Source organism: Micropterus salmoides, unplaced genomic scaffold (genome assembly GCF_014851395.1).
Source record: "Micropterus salmoides isolate LMB-PRFRI ecotype aquatic unplaced genomic scaffold, ASM1485139v1 Ms_hic_scaffold_14, whole genome shotgun sequence".
Taxonomy (NCBI): Eukaryota; Metazoa; Chordata; class Actinopteri; order Centrarchiformes; family Centrarchidae; genus Micropterus; species Micropterus salmoides.
The window spans coordinates 7,857,599-7,874,393 of record NW_024040485.1 but is presented as its reverse complement, the minus strand read 5'-3'; the positions used below and the strand labels follow the sequence as shown (position 1 = coordinate 7,874,393).

At 40.7% G+C, this 16,795-nt stretch overlaps 1 protein-coding gene across 1 annotated transcript in view; it reads right to left on the bottom strand.

The window, feature by feature from the left end:
* Positions 1-16,539, bottom strand: part of tep1 (telomerase-associated protein 1) — a 28,771-nt gene extending 12,232 nt beyond the window's left edge. The window contains 37 exon segments of the mRNA XM_038719362.1: positions 365-485; positions 565-775; positions 862-888; positions 1,111-1,225; positions 1,503-1,591; positions 1,817-1,950; positions 2,332-2,491; positions 2,677-2,812; positions 3,680-3,772; positions 3,944-4,123; positions 4,453-4,594; positions 4,699-4,886; positions 5,632-5,820; positions 6,477-6,594; positions 6,819-6,932; positions 7,173-7,294; positions 7,614-7,905; positions 8,048-8,191; positions 8,685-8,750; positions 9,017-9,089; positions 9,092-9,137; positions 9,579-9,633; positions 9,874-10,055; positions 10,217-10,496; positions 10,652-10,754; positions 10,757-10,843; positions 11,141-11,219; positions 11,446-11,555; positions 12,020-12,177; positions 12,810-12,931; positions 13,183-13,254; positions 13,586-13,723; positions 13,817-13,981; positions 14,633-14,782; positions 14,929-15,132; positions 15,253-15,767; positions 16,357-16,539. Coding sequence (XP_038575290.1) covers positions 365-485; positions 565-775; positions 862-888; positions 1,111-1,225; positions 1,503-1,591; positions 1,817-1,950; positions 2,332-2,491; positions 2,677-2,812; positions 3,680-3,772; positions 3,944-4,123; positions 4,453-4,594; positions 4,699-4,886; positions 5,632-5,820; positions 6,477-6,594; positions 6,819-6,932; positions 7,173-7,294; positions 7,614-7,905; positions 8,048-8,191; positions 8,685-8,750; positions 9,017-9,089; positions 9,092-9,137; positions 9,579-9,633; positions 9,874-10,055; positions 10,217-10,496; positions 10,652-10,754; positions 10,757-10,843; positions 11,141-11,219; positions 11,446-11,555; positions 12,020-12,177; positions 12,810-12,931; positions 13,183-13,254; positions 13,586-13,723; positions 13,817-13,981; positions 14,633-14,782; positions 14,929-15,132; positions 15,253-15,765 — 5,178 coding nt within the window. The 5' untranslated portion in view covers positions 15,766-15,767; positions 16,357-16,539.
* Between the last annotated feature and the right edge of the window lie 256 nt (positions 16,540-16,795).

Genomic DNA, 16,795 nt, shown 5'->3' with positions numbered 1-16,795 from the left:
AACTGAAATGTTTGTGATCTTTAATTGTGCATTTTCTGTGTCTTCAAATGAAAGTGACCCCATGCTGGCTGTTCAACCTGTTGATCTTTATATCATCAACAGCCTATGTAGTGATGTCTCATTTAGAGAAATGGAAATTCAGATTTGGTAATCCTGAAAAGTTTGTATCTGGATCAGGGTGATCCGATCCAATCCAATGTTGCTTTGAAAAAACAGCAAAAAAAATAATACGGGTTACGTGATCTTGTATAGCAAAACATAGGATTTCCAAATCCGGATCATTCTGATCCAGATTAAACTTTTTGAACAACTGGGCCCTGAAGACAGATGTAATGACGAGGTGGGTGGGGGGGGTTGTTCACACCTGTCCGGTCTGTGTGTTGATAAAATGCAGCATTCCCTGTCCAGTGCCAACCACCATCAGCTCTCCATCCAAGCTCACAACCAAACAGGTGGGTTCAGAGGAGAAGGCTGACACCTGCTTGCTGCAATGAAACACGCAAGACCATCAACACATACCTATATATCTATATTAAATGAAACAACTTAAAACAACCTCCTTACCTAGTCTCTCGAAGAAGGCGATGGTCATTGTTTAGCCACTCAACTACCTGGACCCCTCCTTTCCCCCCCAGGCTTTGTGCCCAGGTGTGAGCAGAGGTCTCAGGAGGTTCGTTGAGGGCCTGCTGAATGAAAAGAGCAGGCCAGGAGGTGAGCAGGTAGGCATGACGCTGCAGGAAACTCCTGCAGTCTTCTAGATGACCCTGGAAACCAACTGAGAGCACAAACAGACACTTGTATGAAGAAGGTATAAAACACACTTGAAGAAATGCGTGAGTTATGATTTTTTTAAGCACTTACACGATGGTGCAGATGTACGCTTGTCATCTACAGGAAAATTTCACAGGATACAAACGTTAGGATTTTTTCTTTAGCCATCATTTTAAAAGGGAGATTTGCTGAGTAAAGCTGCCCTTGTGACAAATTCAAATTCATTCAGGTGTACACAAGAAATCATGTGAAGGATTGAAGGCAGAACCATCTAAAAAGCAGCCAAACTATCACAAGATGTTACCACATTCATCATACAGAGTCATCATGCATACTCACCATATAAGCTGTAGGTCTCCAGGAGGTGGTGCAGGAGGCCGTGGCGCACATTGGCATACAGGAAGTGGTAGCTGGAGAGCAGGGAATGAAGCGCTTCTAGCTGGCCGCTTTGAATCTGACCAAAGCCAAATAAAAGGCAGCCCGGAGTTAAAATCTACAGTAAACACCATGAGTAATGTAGGATTTTTTTGACCAGGACGTAGAAAACATCTCTGTAAAAATAATAATTGTTCAGACTTTTTACACTTATTTTATGTCACTGAAAGGTTTAAAAAAAACTTACAACATTTTTTTTTTGAATGCCCTAAAGGTGTTTCTATACTGTGTTCAAGGAAACATTTGCAGTTTTTACACGTTGTGTGGCTTTAATGTTATGATTGAAGATAACTAACCAGGCTGGAAGGCAGGTGCATGACAGAGTTGGCCTCACAGTGAAGGAAGTTATCTGTTCCCTGCGGGTCGGCAAGGGCCCACAGATGAGCTGCATAAAAGACACAGTTTAGGGATGTAAGACTCACATATGCAGTGAGTTATACTTGCTTTTACGTTTACATTTAAGGCTTAAGTGTCTTGCTCACGGACACATTGGTGGATGTGTCACAGTGGGGAATTGAACCCGGGTCTCTCGCACCAAAGACATGTGTCTTATCCACTGCACCATTGCCACCTCTTTTTACTGTATTAAATCTGACTGTGTGTACTTCACCTGCCAGTACGAGGTGAGCTCTGGTTCTGTCACTTCCTGCTGGGAGGAGGAAGTCCTCAAAGGCACTCCTCACCTCCTGATTGGTTAGAGCCAGCAGGTCGTCAGTGTCATGGCAATGAGACGGACCAACCAGACTGCAGATAAGAATCCAAATAAGTTAAATAGCTCTTCCTCCTTTTGGAGTGTTGTCAATAATTTTAATCACATTTCAGTATTCTGTATCTAAACACCGACTGTTTTTAGTTGTCTAAATGGTGATCAAATATTTATTAATAAGTTTGAGGGAAAAGAGCAATATGTATTAGGGGAAAAACTAATTAAGTGAAACAAATGTTACTGAGAGAAAGACAACAACAGACCCAGCTACCAAAGTGGCTACGTGTAAGACTACTTTTTAGATTTTGTCACAGTATGGAGATGAATTTTCACAGGCAACCAAAGTCAGTTGCGGGATATTGTCCTCGAAAATCAGATTGTAACAGCATGCCTTCTTGCTTTGAATGTGAGATTCATACCTTTGTAAACTCTGCACTATACGGGTGAAAGTTGCCATGGGGATACGTCCTATGGGCTTCCTGGAGTGATGCAGTACTTGCTGCCATGTGACCTGTCCGTCCCGTGAGGATAGGTCATTGCATGTGTTCAGTACAGAGTAAAAGTCTCTCTCCCTCAGGCCTGTCAATCAAGAGAAGAAAAGCTTGAGGCAACCAAAGACAGTTGACAAAAATGACACCAGCAAACTGGTTATAATATCCCTTCAAATATTCTAGCACTCGTTGCCTTGTACTAATTCACCTAATCTAGATAACATAAAAAGGTCAAAAATGCCTACAATTGTTTTAAAACTCGACTCATCTTACCAGTGGTGCTGACAGTGAGTGCTGCCAGCGCCCAGCGGAGTCCCAGCATGCCTCTGTACTGCGAGCAGAGTCTGTCCAGGCTGTGCTGCACCAACTGGCTCAGAGACTGAGGCAAGCCCTGCAGGCTCTCCTTCAACTAAGAAAATAGAAGCAGGGGTGTAGGAGCAACTTTGAACCTGGGGGGACGCTGAAGGGCTAAGGGGTTCGGAGACATGTATAATGGCTCCTACGTGTATGCATATTACAAAAATAGAGTCTGCATTCAAAAATAAATTTTAATCTTCCTCCATTATGTCACCAGCTATCATGTCCTGCATACTGTATCCTTGCCATAAAAGTTGCTACAGATATTATTAAAGGTCCTCAGGGGATTAAATTCTGAGACTCTGCTGATCCTGTGACTCTTCTTATAGCGCCACCAGCAGGTCAAGTATTGGATGGATTGCTGTGAAATGTGGTACACACGTTCAAGGTCCCCAGAGGATGTCTTTGATGCCCTGTTGTTTCATTCAGGTTAAAATTTTATTTTGTCCAATACTTAGGTTTATGATCAATTACCTGCAAAACCAATGGCATTCACATCAGCTTCAGCTGTACGTTTTGTATTTAAGATTTAATTTCTATTGCCTAATATATACAATCTACATCAACAACAAAGCAAAACAAGACAGGAAAACAAACCACAGAACAACAACACACATTACTGTATAGCTCACATAAAAATAACAAGCTCAACCACAGTGTCTTTGTGTCTGGTCAGCTTGAATGAAGTACGTCAAATATAAATGAACATAAGAATATGTCATATGTAAGTTTCAGTTCATCTCTCAGCCTTAGCTGCGCTGTGTATGAAGTGCTGATTTGCAAATGCTAGCAAGCTCACCCACTAGACCTGCTAAACGAGCACGTTAGCATGCTGAGCATTTAGCTAAAGTACAGTCTCACAGAACTGCTAGCATGGCTTGGTCTTGTTTTATTATTGTCATCAATGTTTTCTACGTACCATATCAAAGGAGGCAAAGTTCCTCAGGTCTTCACAGGCCAGGCGCAGGTAGAGAGGAATCCCTGCTCCCTTCTTCATTACCAGCGTCTGGAGCTGGACAGCCAGACACAGCACAGATTTAGTTAAAAATAAAGACAAACTGACTACACTCTGTAAGGCAAACTGTTGAGCATCAGTGGCAGCGTCATGCACAGAATTTGCAGACTCACAACTGCTTCACAAATAAATGTGAACACTGTGATGTTTACATTACGAATGACGAACCTGGTTGTTGAATGCAGAGTCACTAAGTTTCTTCCCGAAGGTGTCCAGTCCCTTCTGAACTATCTCCTTCCGGTCCAGTATGGTAAGCTGTCCCAGGGCAAACAGGACAGTGCTTCTTTTCTTGGCCAGGGTTTGCAACAGTGCTGCTTTGGATGTGACGCTCACTACCAAACAAACACCCTGACAAAAAAATTAGAATTATAAGACAGTTTTACTGTAGCTGACACATACCTTAAACAAAGAAACCAGTGTACATAAATGTAGATGAGCTGCTTGAGCCATTGCTAACACTTATCCCATACATATACAGAACACGGAGAGGAGGAGATAAACATTTAGACAATATTTTTGTTTTGTTACCTTGTCAACTTTGAAATATAAGAGTTATCTCTGCTCTGAGACTGCAGACATTGAGATTAAAAAGTTTCAAGAAAATGTTGACATCTCATTCTCTTTTTTTAAATGTTTTTTAAGGTCTTTTCACTCAGTTTTCTATCCATGTAACTGACCTGTGGAAGCTGCTGTGGTATCCAATCAGAGCTGAGCTGACCTCCGCCGTCTTGTACCAGATCCACCCCATCAACCAGCAGCACCAGAGGGTTTTTCTTCTTCATGTCACTCAAATTGGTGTGAAATTCCATCAGCAAATCCCTGTGAACAAAGACAATTAAAAGAAAGGCAACAGCTGTTAGTGTACAGAAAATATGAAGTACCTGTAAATCAACCTTTTTACTGATAATTCAAAATCTAGCTACTTGTAAGAATGGGGAAGAGGTGATTCCTCCTCAGTATCTTTCATCTTCCTCAGCCACTGAACGAGGCAACGAAGCAGGTTTTCCACAGAGCGTGCCGACTGGCTCGCAGCTGTAGAGTAGGAGATGACATCACAGACGAGGTTTGTCCTGGACTTAACTCCAGTCCTGAGGGTGTCTGCTAGGGACGCCTGTGTGGCGAGAGATGCACATGGGTAACAGTGAGCAGTGAATTTACACTCAGTTGCCCGTTTCTTAAGTACACCTAGCTCAGACTAGAGCAGTCTAATACAACAGTTCTGTAATAAATCCTATATTTACGGTAGGTTTAAGGTTTAATGTTCAGTTTTGTTGAAACAATTAAACAGAGGTGTTAATTCAACTGATGATTTTGAAGGATGTAGTTTGTGGTGCTTAATTCATTTCTTGATTATAAATCTATTTTGATAATCTATTAATTCTTCAAATTCTATTTGCTTCTCTAATGTGAAGATTAATATAATTGGAAATGGAGACATTTCAAGATGTTATCTTGGGTTCTGAGAAACAGTTATGGGCAATTTTTCCTGACATTTCATAAAACATACAATTAATCACTTAATCCATTAAATTATAAGCAGATTAATCAGTAACAAAAGTAACTGTTAGTTGCATCGTTAGCCCTATTTGAAATCATGCTCCGTATCATTGCATGTCAAATCAAAATGTTCAAAAAGACATCATCACATTTAACAGCTGATAATGAGAGTTGAATAAAAAACACAAAACCTGGGCGTAATCGTACTAATAATACGAGCATGTTAGTGTTTCTCCAATGTTTGCAGCTTTTGAAGAACAAGCAAGCCTTCATCTGGTGTTTCTTTTATTTTGTCCAAACTTGTAATCAAATTCCAGGTGGAAGAATAGAATAAAACTAAATTCCTTTAAGAAATTTACCATGAATACAGTTTTGCCCTCTCCAGGTCCTCCCTCTACCACCATCATCCCTCCTTTGGCCTGGACCTGCTCCACTATCTCGACAGCCCCGGACATCAGCTTTGCCCTGCCGAAGAACTGCCTCTGCAACGCCCCCTGGTGCACCTCCTGCTCAGTCACTTCGGACACAGCCTCCGCCTCGTCGTCCTCCTGCCACATGGGGAATAATGAGGTGTTGTTTGCAATATATTTTATGTTATGTGCTATATTAGCCAATTGCTGACGAAAAAAAATAAAAAAAGAGACTGCACGGTAAATTAGGAGTTTTGTAATTTTAGTGGTTTTACACAATGGTGGAAAGTAAAGTATAGAAGTAAATTATAATTTTGAGGCACTTAAGTATTTCTATTCTATTAGGGTCTTTTATACTTATACTTCACAACATTTTAGAGGAAAATATTGCACTTTTTACTCCACTCAGATTAAGATTTTACATTAAAAAAAACAAAAAAACATATGGACTTGTTGGAGTAGTTAATAATGATGCATTAATATACATTAAACCCAACAGTATATGAACACGTTAAAATAACTCCACCACCACTAACTAGATAATTTAAATATTGTTTACATATTTCTACATCTTTAATAATGATCCAATTATATAATAATACAACACTGACCGGGAAGTACTTTTACTTTTGATTGATTTTGATGCTAATGTACTGTATTTAATTTTTGACATTTTGAAAGCAGCTTTTGATGTCACTTTCTCAATACTTCGTCCACCACTTGGTTTCCCATATCCATGTTTAGTTAATGAGCAGTTTGTAAATTAAATTGACTAAATTATCAAAATAACTAACTTCAACAAATTGCTTTACTACGGCCATCCAGAGGTCTTCCAGCACGGCCTTGCCAAAGTGGTCCAGGTTTTTCAGATATGGTCTCCCCTCCACAACGCCTCCCCACTCACATGGGTAACTATGTCAGAAAAACACACAAGTAGGCTCAACTAACACACTAAAAATTATATTTTAGTGGTAAAACTATATGCTATTTTTTTAAGAATACTTCATCAGTTGATACCGAAAAACCAGTAGGTCTACCAAAAAACTACTTTTCAAATTAAAGTATTATAAAATTATAGTGAATTATTGTTTTATTGCCACAGCAGCAGTATAAAAGAAATGACCGAGATGACTCACTTTTCAGTGACCTTGACTTCACTTTCCCGGATCCTGCTCTTCAGAGAGGCCATTTTAGACTCTGCCTCCTTTGATTCAGGAACAAAGTCAGCTCTCCAAGCCACCGGAACTGATCTGAGAAACAGAGGGCAGTTAAATTAAAACAGAAAATGGTTTACCAGCAAAGTAGTACTACAGCATCGAAACCAACTTCAGGGAACCACAAATACCATCTACATCCTATGCCCATTTTGTCAGAATGATCAGAAAGAGTTAGTAATCCATTTAATTGATTTGTTCATTCAAACTTAAAGAGCATAAAAGAGAAATGTTTAGACAAATTGTCATGTGTGAATGTGAGCATGGATTGCATACTTGGTGATGTTTGGATCTCTGAAGTAGCAGAACATTCGCTGGTGTGCTGTGTCGGGGAAAAGAGCCTGAAACTGACGGATCTCCATCTCTGTGATGGACAGGCCTGCAGGGGCCGACGCCAGCTGCACACAAAGAACATTTAAAATTCAAATTCACATTTAAAAATAGACACATTCACTTATTACATGTAGTTAGATTTTTCTGTGCATATCACAAAATCTAAATATTTCTACAGAGGTCTGATCTGTAACAATAACGTAATAGTTACTGTTGCTGACATTTCTCCCTTTTAATATATTTTAAACCTTTCCAGTTGCTAAAAATAAAGCAGGTTCTTGCACAGAATAAAGAATCAGTTCTTTATATAATCAAAGAGCAATTAACACCTTGTGTACACAGATCTACTTACTAATTCTTTAATTCTTTTTCATGAAATCTTACCCAGCTGTACTGTGGCAGGTCAGGGAGGACAGGTTTGGGAGGCACCAGGCCGTACCTCTCCCCCAGGATTCCCACCATCATCTGGCTGCGGCAGACCTCTGACAGGCACAGCTCGGTGGCTCGCCCCGACTCCTCCTCCGTCACTCCCCAACGCAGCTCCACCTCCTGCAGGTAGAGGCAGTGTGACGCAGCACGACGCCGGAGCTCAGGAAACACATTCCGCACCAAGATATCGCGCTCAGCGTGCATGTCTCTGAAGGTGGAGGAGATAAACACACGTACACCTCGCCACCTGAGGACAGAGGAAGGAGATGGTGTTAAACTAGTGACTCAAAGGCAGGGCGAAAAATGTCTTGGAAAGCGGGCCTTTAATGTTAAGCATCAAGTCAGAAAACTGCTCAGAATTGCTTTTATCCCCATGAAAATAAAATGACCTCAACTTGGGGCTGGCTGGTATTGGGACAACTCTGTTTGTTGTCTGAGTGCCTTTAGCTCCCTCTGGTGGTGGGATGTTGTGCAGTCTGTCTAAATGCTCCACATGGTCCAGCAGCCTGGATGATCCTCTTTCTGCCACAAACCTGGTCACATAGTTAAAGAAATAGTTCAAAGGTGTGGGAAATACATTTATTCTTAAATTTATTTATTCTTGGCAAGAGTTCAATGAAAAGAGTTAAAGATATACTGAACAAAATTATTACGTAACACTTTTGTTTTTGCCCCCATTCATCATTTTCAAGTGGCCTTTTGTTGTGGCCAGCCTAAGGCACCCCTGTGCAAAACCCATGTTTTCTGATCAGCATCTTGATAAGTGTTTGATAAGCGTTTATAATTTTGTTCAGTGTTGTTCCCACTCTCATGTCTCTAGGATAAATATGAAGCTACAGCTAGCGGCAGGTTAGCTTAGCTTACCATGAAAAAATAATAAATAAATTAATAAATACATTCCCACCTTTATCGATATATCATAACCAGAAACCCAAGAGTTTGCTTTAAAGTGCCAATGGGCTTAAAATTATTACATCTATATAAATCATCTGTTTTTGGATTAAAATGAATAACCAGACATTTTACCTCAGTATTTGTTCACTGAAGCCTGCCAGCTCCACACAGTTCCTGTCAGCGATGTACTCTGAGTTTCTGCAAGCAGTAAAACATTAAATGCATTCAGGAAAAGTTTGAAACAAAAACAAGCTGGAAGCTAAATCTCAGTCCATTTGAGTTTGCGTCTTCTTTACTGTACATTTTTGCAAGTTCACAAAAACAACATAAAAAGTACCTGCCTGTGCTGAAAAGAAAAGTGTAAAGTCATCAGTCACTGTGATAGATGTGAGTGCAACTTTAGCTTCCCAATGTCTGTGAGATATAGGAGTAATAGCAGCTACAGCAGCACATTGGAACATTACCTCTCTGACAAGAGGATTCTCACAAAGAGGGTTTTGTGGTTTATTTCCTTCTTGTAGTTGTTGATGGTGTACTGACATCATCATAGTTCCAGGAGTCAGTTACTGTGATGATGTTGTCCACCTGAGCAACAAGGTCAAGGATTACAAGGAAGCATCTTGTACTGTTATCTAAAGCAACGGCTGTCACCCTTTTCTGATCCTTAATCAAAACAGAAGTAACCTGTACCTTAAATTCCAGTATTGGCTCAGCAAATATCATTAAATCGCAGATGCAAGTGTTAAAATGTAAAACCTCAAAGACAGAAAGGCCACAGCTAAAAATAAAAGACTTGCATGCAGGTGGAACATCTTTCTGCCTTGTCAAATGTAAACCTCGAAACTTCAGCTGTCTCTTTTGTAAAACTGAGCTGCAAGCCAGTTCCATTAGGTGCTTTTAAGCATTTATCACACAAAAGTAAAGACTTTATAATCAGTTATTTATTTAAAATTTCTTCCCTTAATAAATTTCCCTTAAAGATCACTGATCTCTGTTTTACAACCATGTATGTACAAATATACTAACCTTGTTTTTCTTGGTGAGCAATGTGGACAAGTAACTGCAGTCCTTAGCATCATGACTTATTTATACACCTGCAAAAGAAAAGTATTTATTAATAAAGCCAAAATTGACTGAATAGTAACATCCTTCTAAACACAGCTCAAATGTTAGTCTACTAATGCAGAAATATAATTCAGTAGTGTCCATCCATATTTAACTTATTTTTGAAGTAATTAGATGTTTAATCATTCTACATAAAATTAATGCTGGTATGAGACGTTAAAAGAGGATGAAAAAACATTTTCATGACATGACACACAGTAGGATGCCACAGAAAAAAGTCCAGACCTCTACTTGCTCCATCACACTCCTGACATTATCCAAGAGAACATCAGACTTCAGCTTGACTTCTTCGCAGTGACTCCAATCAGCTAAGCAGAGCTGACTGTCCTCGGCACTGCTGCCAATCATCAGAGAGAGAAGAACTGCCACCTCCAAAATCTGAGAGAACGTAAGAATGAGGAGAGATTAGTGAGAAAAAAAAGAATACAGTTCAAATAACACTAATTGGTATAGAGTTTTCTGATTTCTTTTCAAGTCAAATTGCTCAGATGTCATTCTTCCTTTTTGTTATTGCTAATCAGAACACAACAGGCCCTTACAGATGCAGTGAGCTTATTCTCCTCCTCATTCTTCTTCTTCACCCCTGTCCTTGTGCACACTTCTTCTTCCTCTTCCTCCTCCTTGTTTTGTTCCTTGAGATCTGGCGGGAGGCAGAAGTCCATATTCTCATTCCAGGACTGAGAATGCCTCAAGTTAGCAGTTAGCACGATAAGGGTTCGTCCGGGGAGCGGGGGCACATTGTAACGACAGGAGATCTGAACCGCCGTCTCCAGAGCTTTGCGGTAACGGTCCAACAGAGCAACAGAGTACAGGATCTTACTGGATGGACAGACACAGAAATCGTTGCATTATATAACTGAGTACATCCATGCACGTTTTAAAATAACACAACCGCAACAGGCGGTCAAAAGCACTTCTTATCTGCATCTTTGAATGCAGAGAAAACTACTAAAATTCAAAGGACATTCTCATACTTGGCCTTCAGGAGCTGGTCCTTCTTCATTCTGTATTGTCGGTAGATAAACGGCACTCCAAGTGTCACCCTCATCCTGCTCCTTGAAGTCGTCCCCCAGTCCAACGATTGAAGCGCTTGCTCTTGGGAACCTTCTTCAGGATTCCCTTCAGGATCTCTTTAACAGGGGGGAGTGCTTGCTCTGACGCTGAGGCTGGGCTGAGGCTAGAGGACAGAGATGCAAAAAATATATGAAACATTGCTGATTTTAAAGTATGAGGCTGGCGTTATTCTACATTTTTCATATTGTTAATAATTGACCAATAATGACAATCAACATTAGCTGCAGGCCTAATTTTCACACAAGATTTGTTGTTCTTTTTTTTTTAAATGTCATGATTGGACTTTCAGCCTTTTTCCAAACGCAGAATAAGTGGAATGTGATAAACTGAGCTACCTGAAAGGGAGTTTCTTTAATCAGAGTTTCAGACAAGAGTTTGACGTTTCTCACCCAGACTGTAAAGGTCCATGATGACTTTGTAGGCCATGAGGAATCTGAAGGGAAACTGTCGGCTCTGAATGACTGCTTTCTGTAAACACATCACCAACACGTGGTTACAGAAAGAACTTCATAAACTGTGCCATACAAACGAAACATTACCACCACAAATCTGACTCCTCTATAAAAAAAAAAGTCTCAAAATACAACATGTCACGAAACTCTCTCCTTTACCTTTACTAAATGTATTTACATTTTTTTTTTAAAAGGCTTCCAATTTTTATTTTAAGTACATGTTTCACTCTGTTGGAGCTCACCTTATTGGTCAGTCTGCTGAGGATCTTCTTGTGATGAGCCTCACTGATGCCCTTAACAATCATGTTCCTCAGGTTCCTCAGCATGGCCATGAATGGAAGAGACTTATTGTCTGCACAGGAGAGAGGTTATTCATCAACATGCATGATCACAGGCATGTTTGTGTTTATGTGTTAATAGATTGTGACAGCATGTGTAATTTCAAATGTATAAATGCATCTTTGGACTCGTGTCTTGTGTAAAGAGTGTTGTGGATTGCCCAACCAGTGTATGCACTGGAAAATATGTTGTATTCATTGCTTTGTTGATTGTCGACAGTAATGACGGACAGTCATTTTCCCACCGTCATGTACTTGGAACTGATGATACAGAAATTACAGTGTTCTGGCCAGCAAGCCTGTGCATGTTGTAAATCTCCCTAACAAGGTGGGGCTTTCATTCTTTCAAACAAATGACACAGACAACTTCTCGAAACTTATGAGGGAAAGGAAAAAAAAGTGTTCAAATTTCCTTGGATGAATTAAAAGAAACAGTTGAACTTTGGGTATTTTGGAATAATGTATGTGCTCAGCAGACCAATGAGCTTCTCCCAGGTGGCGGCTTTGTTGCCCTCCCGGCTGAGCAGCCGTTCCCAGGTCTCTGGCTCTTTGAGCGTCATTCGCTGCCCGGCTCTCTCCCTGTCCCACACGCCCTTTATTCCACTGCGGGTAAACGTCTTCAGGTCAGCAGGATACCTGGGACCAACACAACCACAACTTTAAATGGAAGCAGGACAAGCCCAGTGACTAGCCACTGGGACAACAGAGAAAACACACCAGGCCTGAGACTGAAACTAAACAGACCCCTTTCTCCTTATTCTCCCCTCCTCTGACCACTCTGCTGTGTTCATATTGTCTAAACAGTAAATTATTCAAGTGCTGAAGGATAGTAAATGCTCAGTTTCTTCTAAATAAGGAGCTTTAAGTGTGTGAAAATAGGGTAATAAAGAGTCCATAGTTCTTGTACAGGTTAACTGGACCATTCTGCACATTTTCATGAGGAGGTGGGGGTTAAAGTAAACTGTTACAGAATGTCCACCACTGGAGGAATATGTGAAGTTCTTGAGTAAACTGAAGTAGAGAGACAGATAGCGGTTCAATGTTATGTGTATGGCTTGCTCTGTGTGATAAATACTTAACACCAACTAAATTCAACCAGCTGATTCAGTGATAGTAAAACCGTGTGTATATCACATTTGTTTATAGCGTTAGCTTTTTGTGAGTAGCATAAAGGGAACTACACCTTCACCTCTGTGTTGTAAAATCTACCTTTTACTTTGCTTGTAGTATGCAGTGTGTGAATGTCTGTGTGTGTATGTGTGGCTTACTTTTTTCCCAGAATGGCCATAACATGTTCAGCAGGTTCTTTTATGTGAAGCCTCTTGATCATCTTCTTTATATTGAACTCACTCTGCTTTTTATCCACCACTTCCCTGCCCTCTACCTGCAACTGTGCACACATAAACCAGTGTTACCCATGTGAAGAGGTTTCTTCTAAAACTCCAAGAAGGTGGGTCTTGATGTTCAGAATAAATGTTGCCAAAACCTTTTTCGTGTAACAATCTGCAGTGACTTAAGTACCTAAGCCTAGCTAAATTACTTGAGAAAACACTTACAAATAACTCAAAATGTAAAAACATTTATTAAAAAAAACTATTTAGTGACACCACAACAAAAAATAGGTACTGTATATGGACTTACAAACTTCTTCAGAATAGATGCATCTGTTCTGAGCAAGTTCGCCCACAGGGTCAGCTGCTGATCAGTTGGTTTCTGGAAATCAATGACAGCGTACATAGAACAAACCATGGTGATCAAGAGAGGATATCTGAGCCACTTATGCACAGAATGTTAATTTAGAGCGATGACTCAATTGTACAAAATAGAAACCGCACAAACCTTTGATATATTTTTAGTGGAGGTGTTAAACAGTGTGGGTGTCAAACTTTACATGTAAAACTACAGTGAAAACAATAAACGAAAGAGACACTAATACTGACACTGTTAACTATTAATAACAGGGATGTAATATTGATATTGTTTGGTTTAACCTTAGTTTTAACATTGAACTTCATGAAAAACGTTAAACTAAATTCTTCACTACCTTGGCATTGCGCCTGTTGCGGTTGTGTTTGCAGCGCTGTTTGCGTGTGTTGTATTTGGCCAGTTGATACTCGCTGAACTGCTTGAACTTGTCAGCCATTGCCTTCTTCAGGCACATTGGCAGGGAGTGGCTGAAACACTGGAAACAGACAAACATTGTTTAGGCTGGTCAGAACTAACAGCACGGATTCATCCAGAGTCAACCACACAGCGGGCGCTCGCTATGACTTACTGTACTATAGATTCGGACTACTTCCAGCCAGTCTGAGGGCAGCTGTACAGCAGCACAGAAGTATCTGCGGACATGTGGCTTGGTGGAGGGCTGACTGGCAGCCAGAGCCAATAAGAAGTTTGCTGTGATGCGGATGTTCAACTCCTGGCGAGTGTAAACTGCCACCTGAGTGTCAAAAGAAAGAACAAGTACACCACACATGACTGATGAAAACGATTAGAAGCCTTTACTGTCATAATGTGTACAGTCCTCTTTGATTGTTTTCACTGTGCAACAAAGACAGTCATGTTTCAGTAACTGATCTGAAAATAAATTCCACTGTCCTGTTTGTTTGGCAAAAAAGAAGCTAATGCAGCACAAGCTATGTTCAAGAAATATTTTAATAAAACGGATTAAAATATTTCTATTTTCTACTGATTCTAGAGATTTCCATCATAACTGGTGGTGGTGCAGTGGATAAGACACATGCCTTTGGTGTAAGAGACTCAGGTTCAATTCCCCACTGTGACACACCCACCAATTTGTCCCTGAGCAAGACACTTAACCCCTCGTTGCTCCAGAGGCGTGCGACCTCTGACATATATTGCAATTGTAAGTTGCTTTGAATAAAAGCGTCAGCTAAATGACTAAATGTGAACTGATACAATACATTTTTTTCTGGGTTGTTTTGCTTGATCATAACAACCTAATGAAGTCCCAGTAGAGTTGAAACATCATCACTTTAGTTAAAATAGCAGTTGTAGAGCTACAATCCAGTTTACAAATAAAAATGCCTTCAGATACATAGCCCTACAGACAGCCACCATGCATACGCACCTTGAGAAGAAACTGTGGGTCACAGACAGAGATGTCCTTCGCCAGATTTGTGATCCTGGTCCAAACACTGTCCTCTGAGTCCCAGTCTTTCTGGCCTGGTGCTTTGCACTTCTTGACCAGGGAGCAACACACCTCGTTCAGCAGGAGATACTAAGGAAAACACAGAAAGATAATTAAGTATGTGTTCACAACTCAGATGAATCACTATAATCAACACATAAAATTAAGTGCACAGGAAAATTATTTGGTAGCACTGGCGCAGAAAAGATTTTTTCTACATACATATTTTCTCCTACCTTTTTATCATTCAGCTCCTCTTCAACAATTTCATTTCCTCTATCAAACTCAGCAAATTCCTCCTGCCTGTTGACCAGAGCTTGTTCGAAATCCTCGCTGCCCAATTCTGTTTCCAGGAAAGGTAATATCATGGCTGTCCCAGCGTCATCATCCTCCACCTCCATCTCCTCTTCGGGCAAAACGTCATCTTCCTCAGAATGTGTCTGATGCAGGAGAAGTAGCATTAAAACAGTAATACTGCCCAAAAGGGACGCATCAACAACAGTGTTTTAGCAACAAAGGTAATTTTATTTGGTCAAAAAAGTAAAACAAATTTCATTTACCACACTTGTTTCTTCAAAAGAGGACTGCATCACTTCAATTGTTTCCTCTCTGCCTTCGTCTCCTCCAACATCCCTCTTCTGTTCACCACCCAGAGCATGTTGGAGGACTGAAGGGGGATGAGCAAAATGACTGAGCAGAGCACTGCTGGCCAGGGATGTGCAAAGCAGAGAGTCGTTGGGTACAGATGTAGAGGAAGTCAGGGAAAAAGAGAGATGAGGTGAATGGCTATTTAGGAGCTTGTTCTCGGTGCTGAGGAGAGGAGAGGTGAGGGCAGGTGAGAAGGAAGAGGTAGAGAGAAAGGACGAGGAGGTGGAAGACAGGCTGGAGGGCTGGAGAGAGGGGCAAGCTGCAGAGTTTAAGATTGGAGGGCAAGGCTGGGGCATCAGTGTGGAGGTCTGAGCTAAGAGCTTATTCTCCAGAGGAGCATAGTTGGAAGACAAACTCCTTCCACATCTAGCATGGTGCGGCTCTCCTTGGGCCACATTTGCCTGATGCAAAGTCAGTGCCCTCATCTCTGTAAAGAAACACATCAATCAGAGGGTCAAAGGCTGTCAAAACGTTGAGTTCCTGCTCTCACAAACTACATAGTAATTCAGCAGCATTCCTTCAACTGTTTGAACAAGCGTTGTACTATGATCTTTAAGGGTGTGTTTATTGAAAGCCTTCATAAAAGGAGAACAAAGTCTAGAAACAGTCAGCATACAGCCCCAACTGACTTTTCACAGTTTCATATAAACCAGAAGCATAGATAACATGCAAAACATTAGTAAAATACAATGAATGAATCCCTCCACATAGCTTGCTGCTCACCAGAAACACAGACAGAAAATGTTTTAATAAATACAAAGGAGTTTCAAGTTTTAAGAGCCTAACGTTATGTACTACAAGCCATGTCTTCAAATTAGCAGCGTTATCTTACATGTATTCAAACAAATGTTTAACATCCACAGCCAGTGGATTTAATTTCCACAAACGAAGACTTCTACATCCAACACCAGGCAATATATTTACTAGTAGCCTTGTTACTTTCTCGCAATGACTAATGCGTTTGTGTAGGTGTGGTGGTTAGCTATAAACACCCAGATCAGAAGCTAAAAACTCACCACAAACACCAGAGTTTACCCTCCACGGGCCGAGCACTGACTCTGAACAAACGTGTCCTCTGGTGTATCTGATGTTAACGTTTGCTATAGTTCAGTGTTAGTGTGTATTTCGGACGCCTAGGGACAGTGTAGATGTTGATTTCCTCATGCGAGAAGCAGCTTCTTGGCTAGAGAGCGCTGACTGGTCAGTGTTATTTTGCACTCTTTTTTTTTTTACCGTAATACCACATATATGCACTGCCACCATCGAATGATCGAATGTGAAAGCTGGATCAGGCAATTTATTTCACAAGCATTTGTTGAAATTCTCTTTACAAACCAACAGCAAGTAATAAATATCTGCGACAAAAGACAACCATCTGTCTACCTGCGCACTCACTGCGTGTGAAAATGTGTTTTGAGGGAAGTGGCTTTGGAGGGATCCTTGTCAAAATGTAGC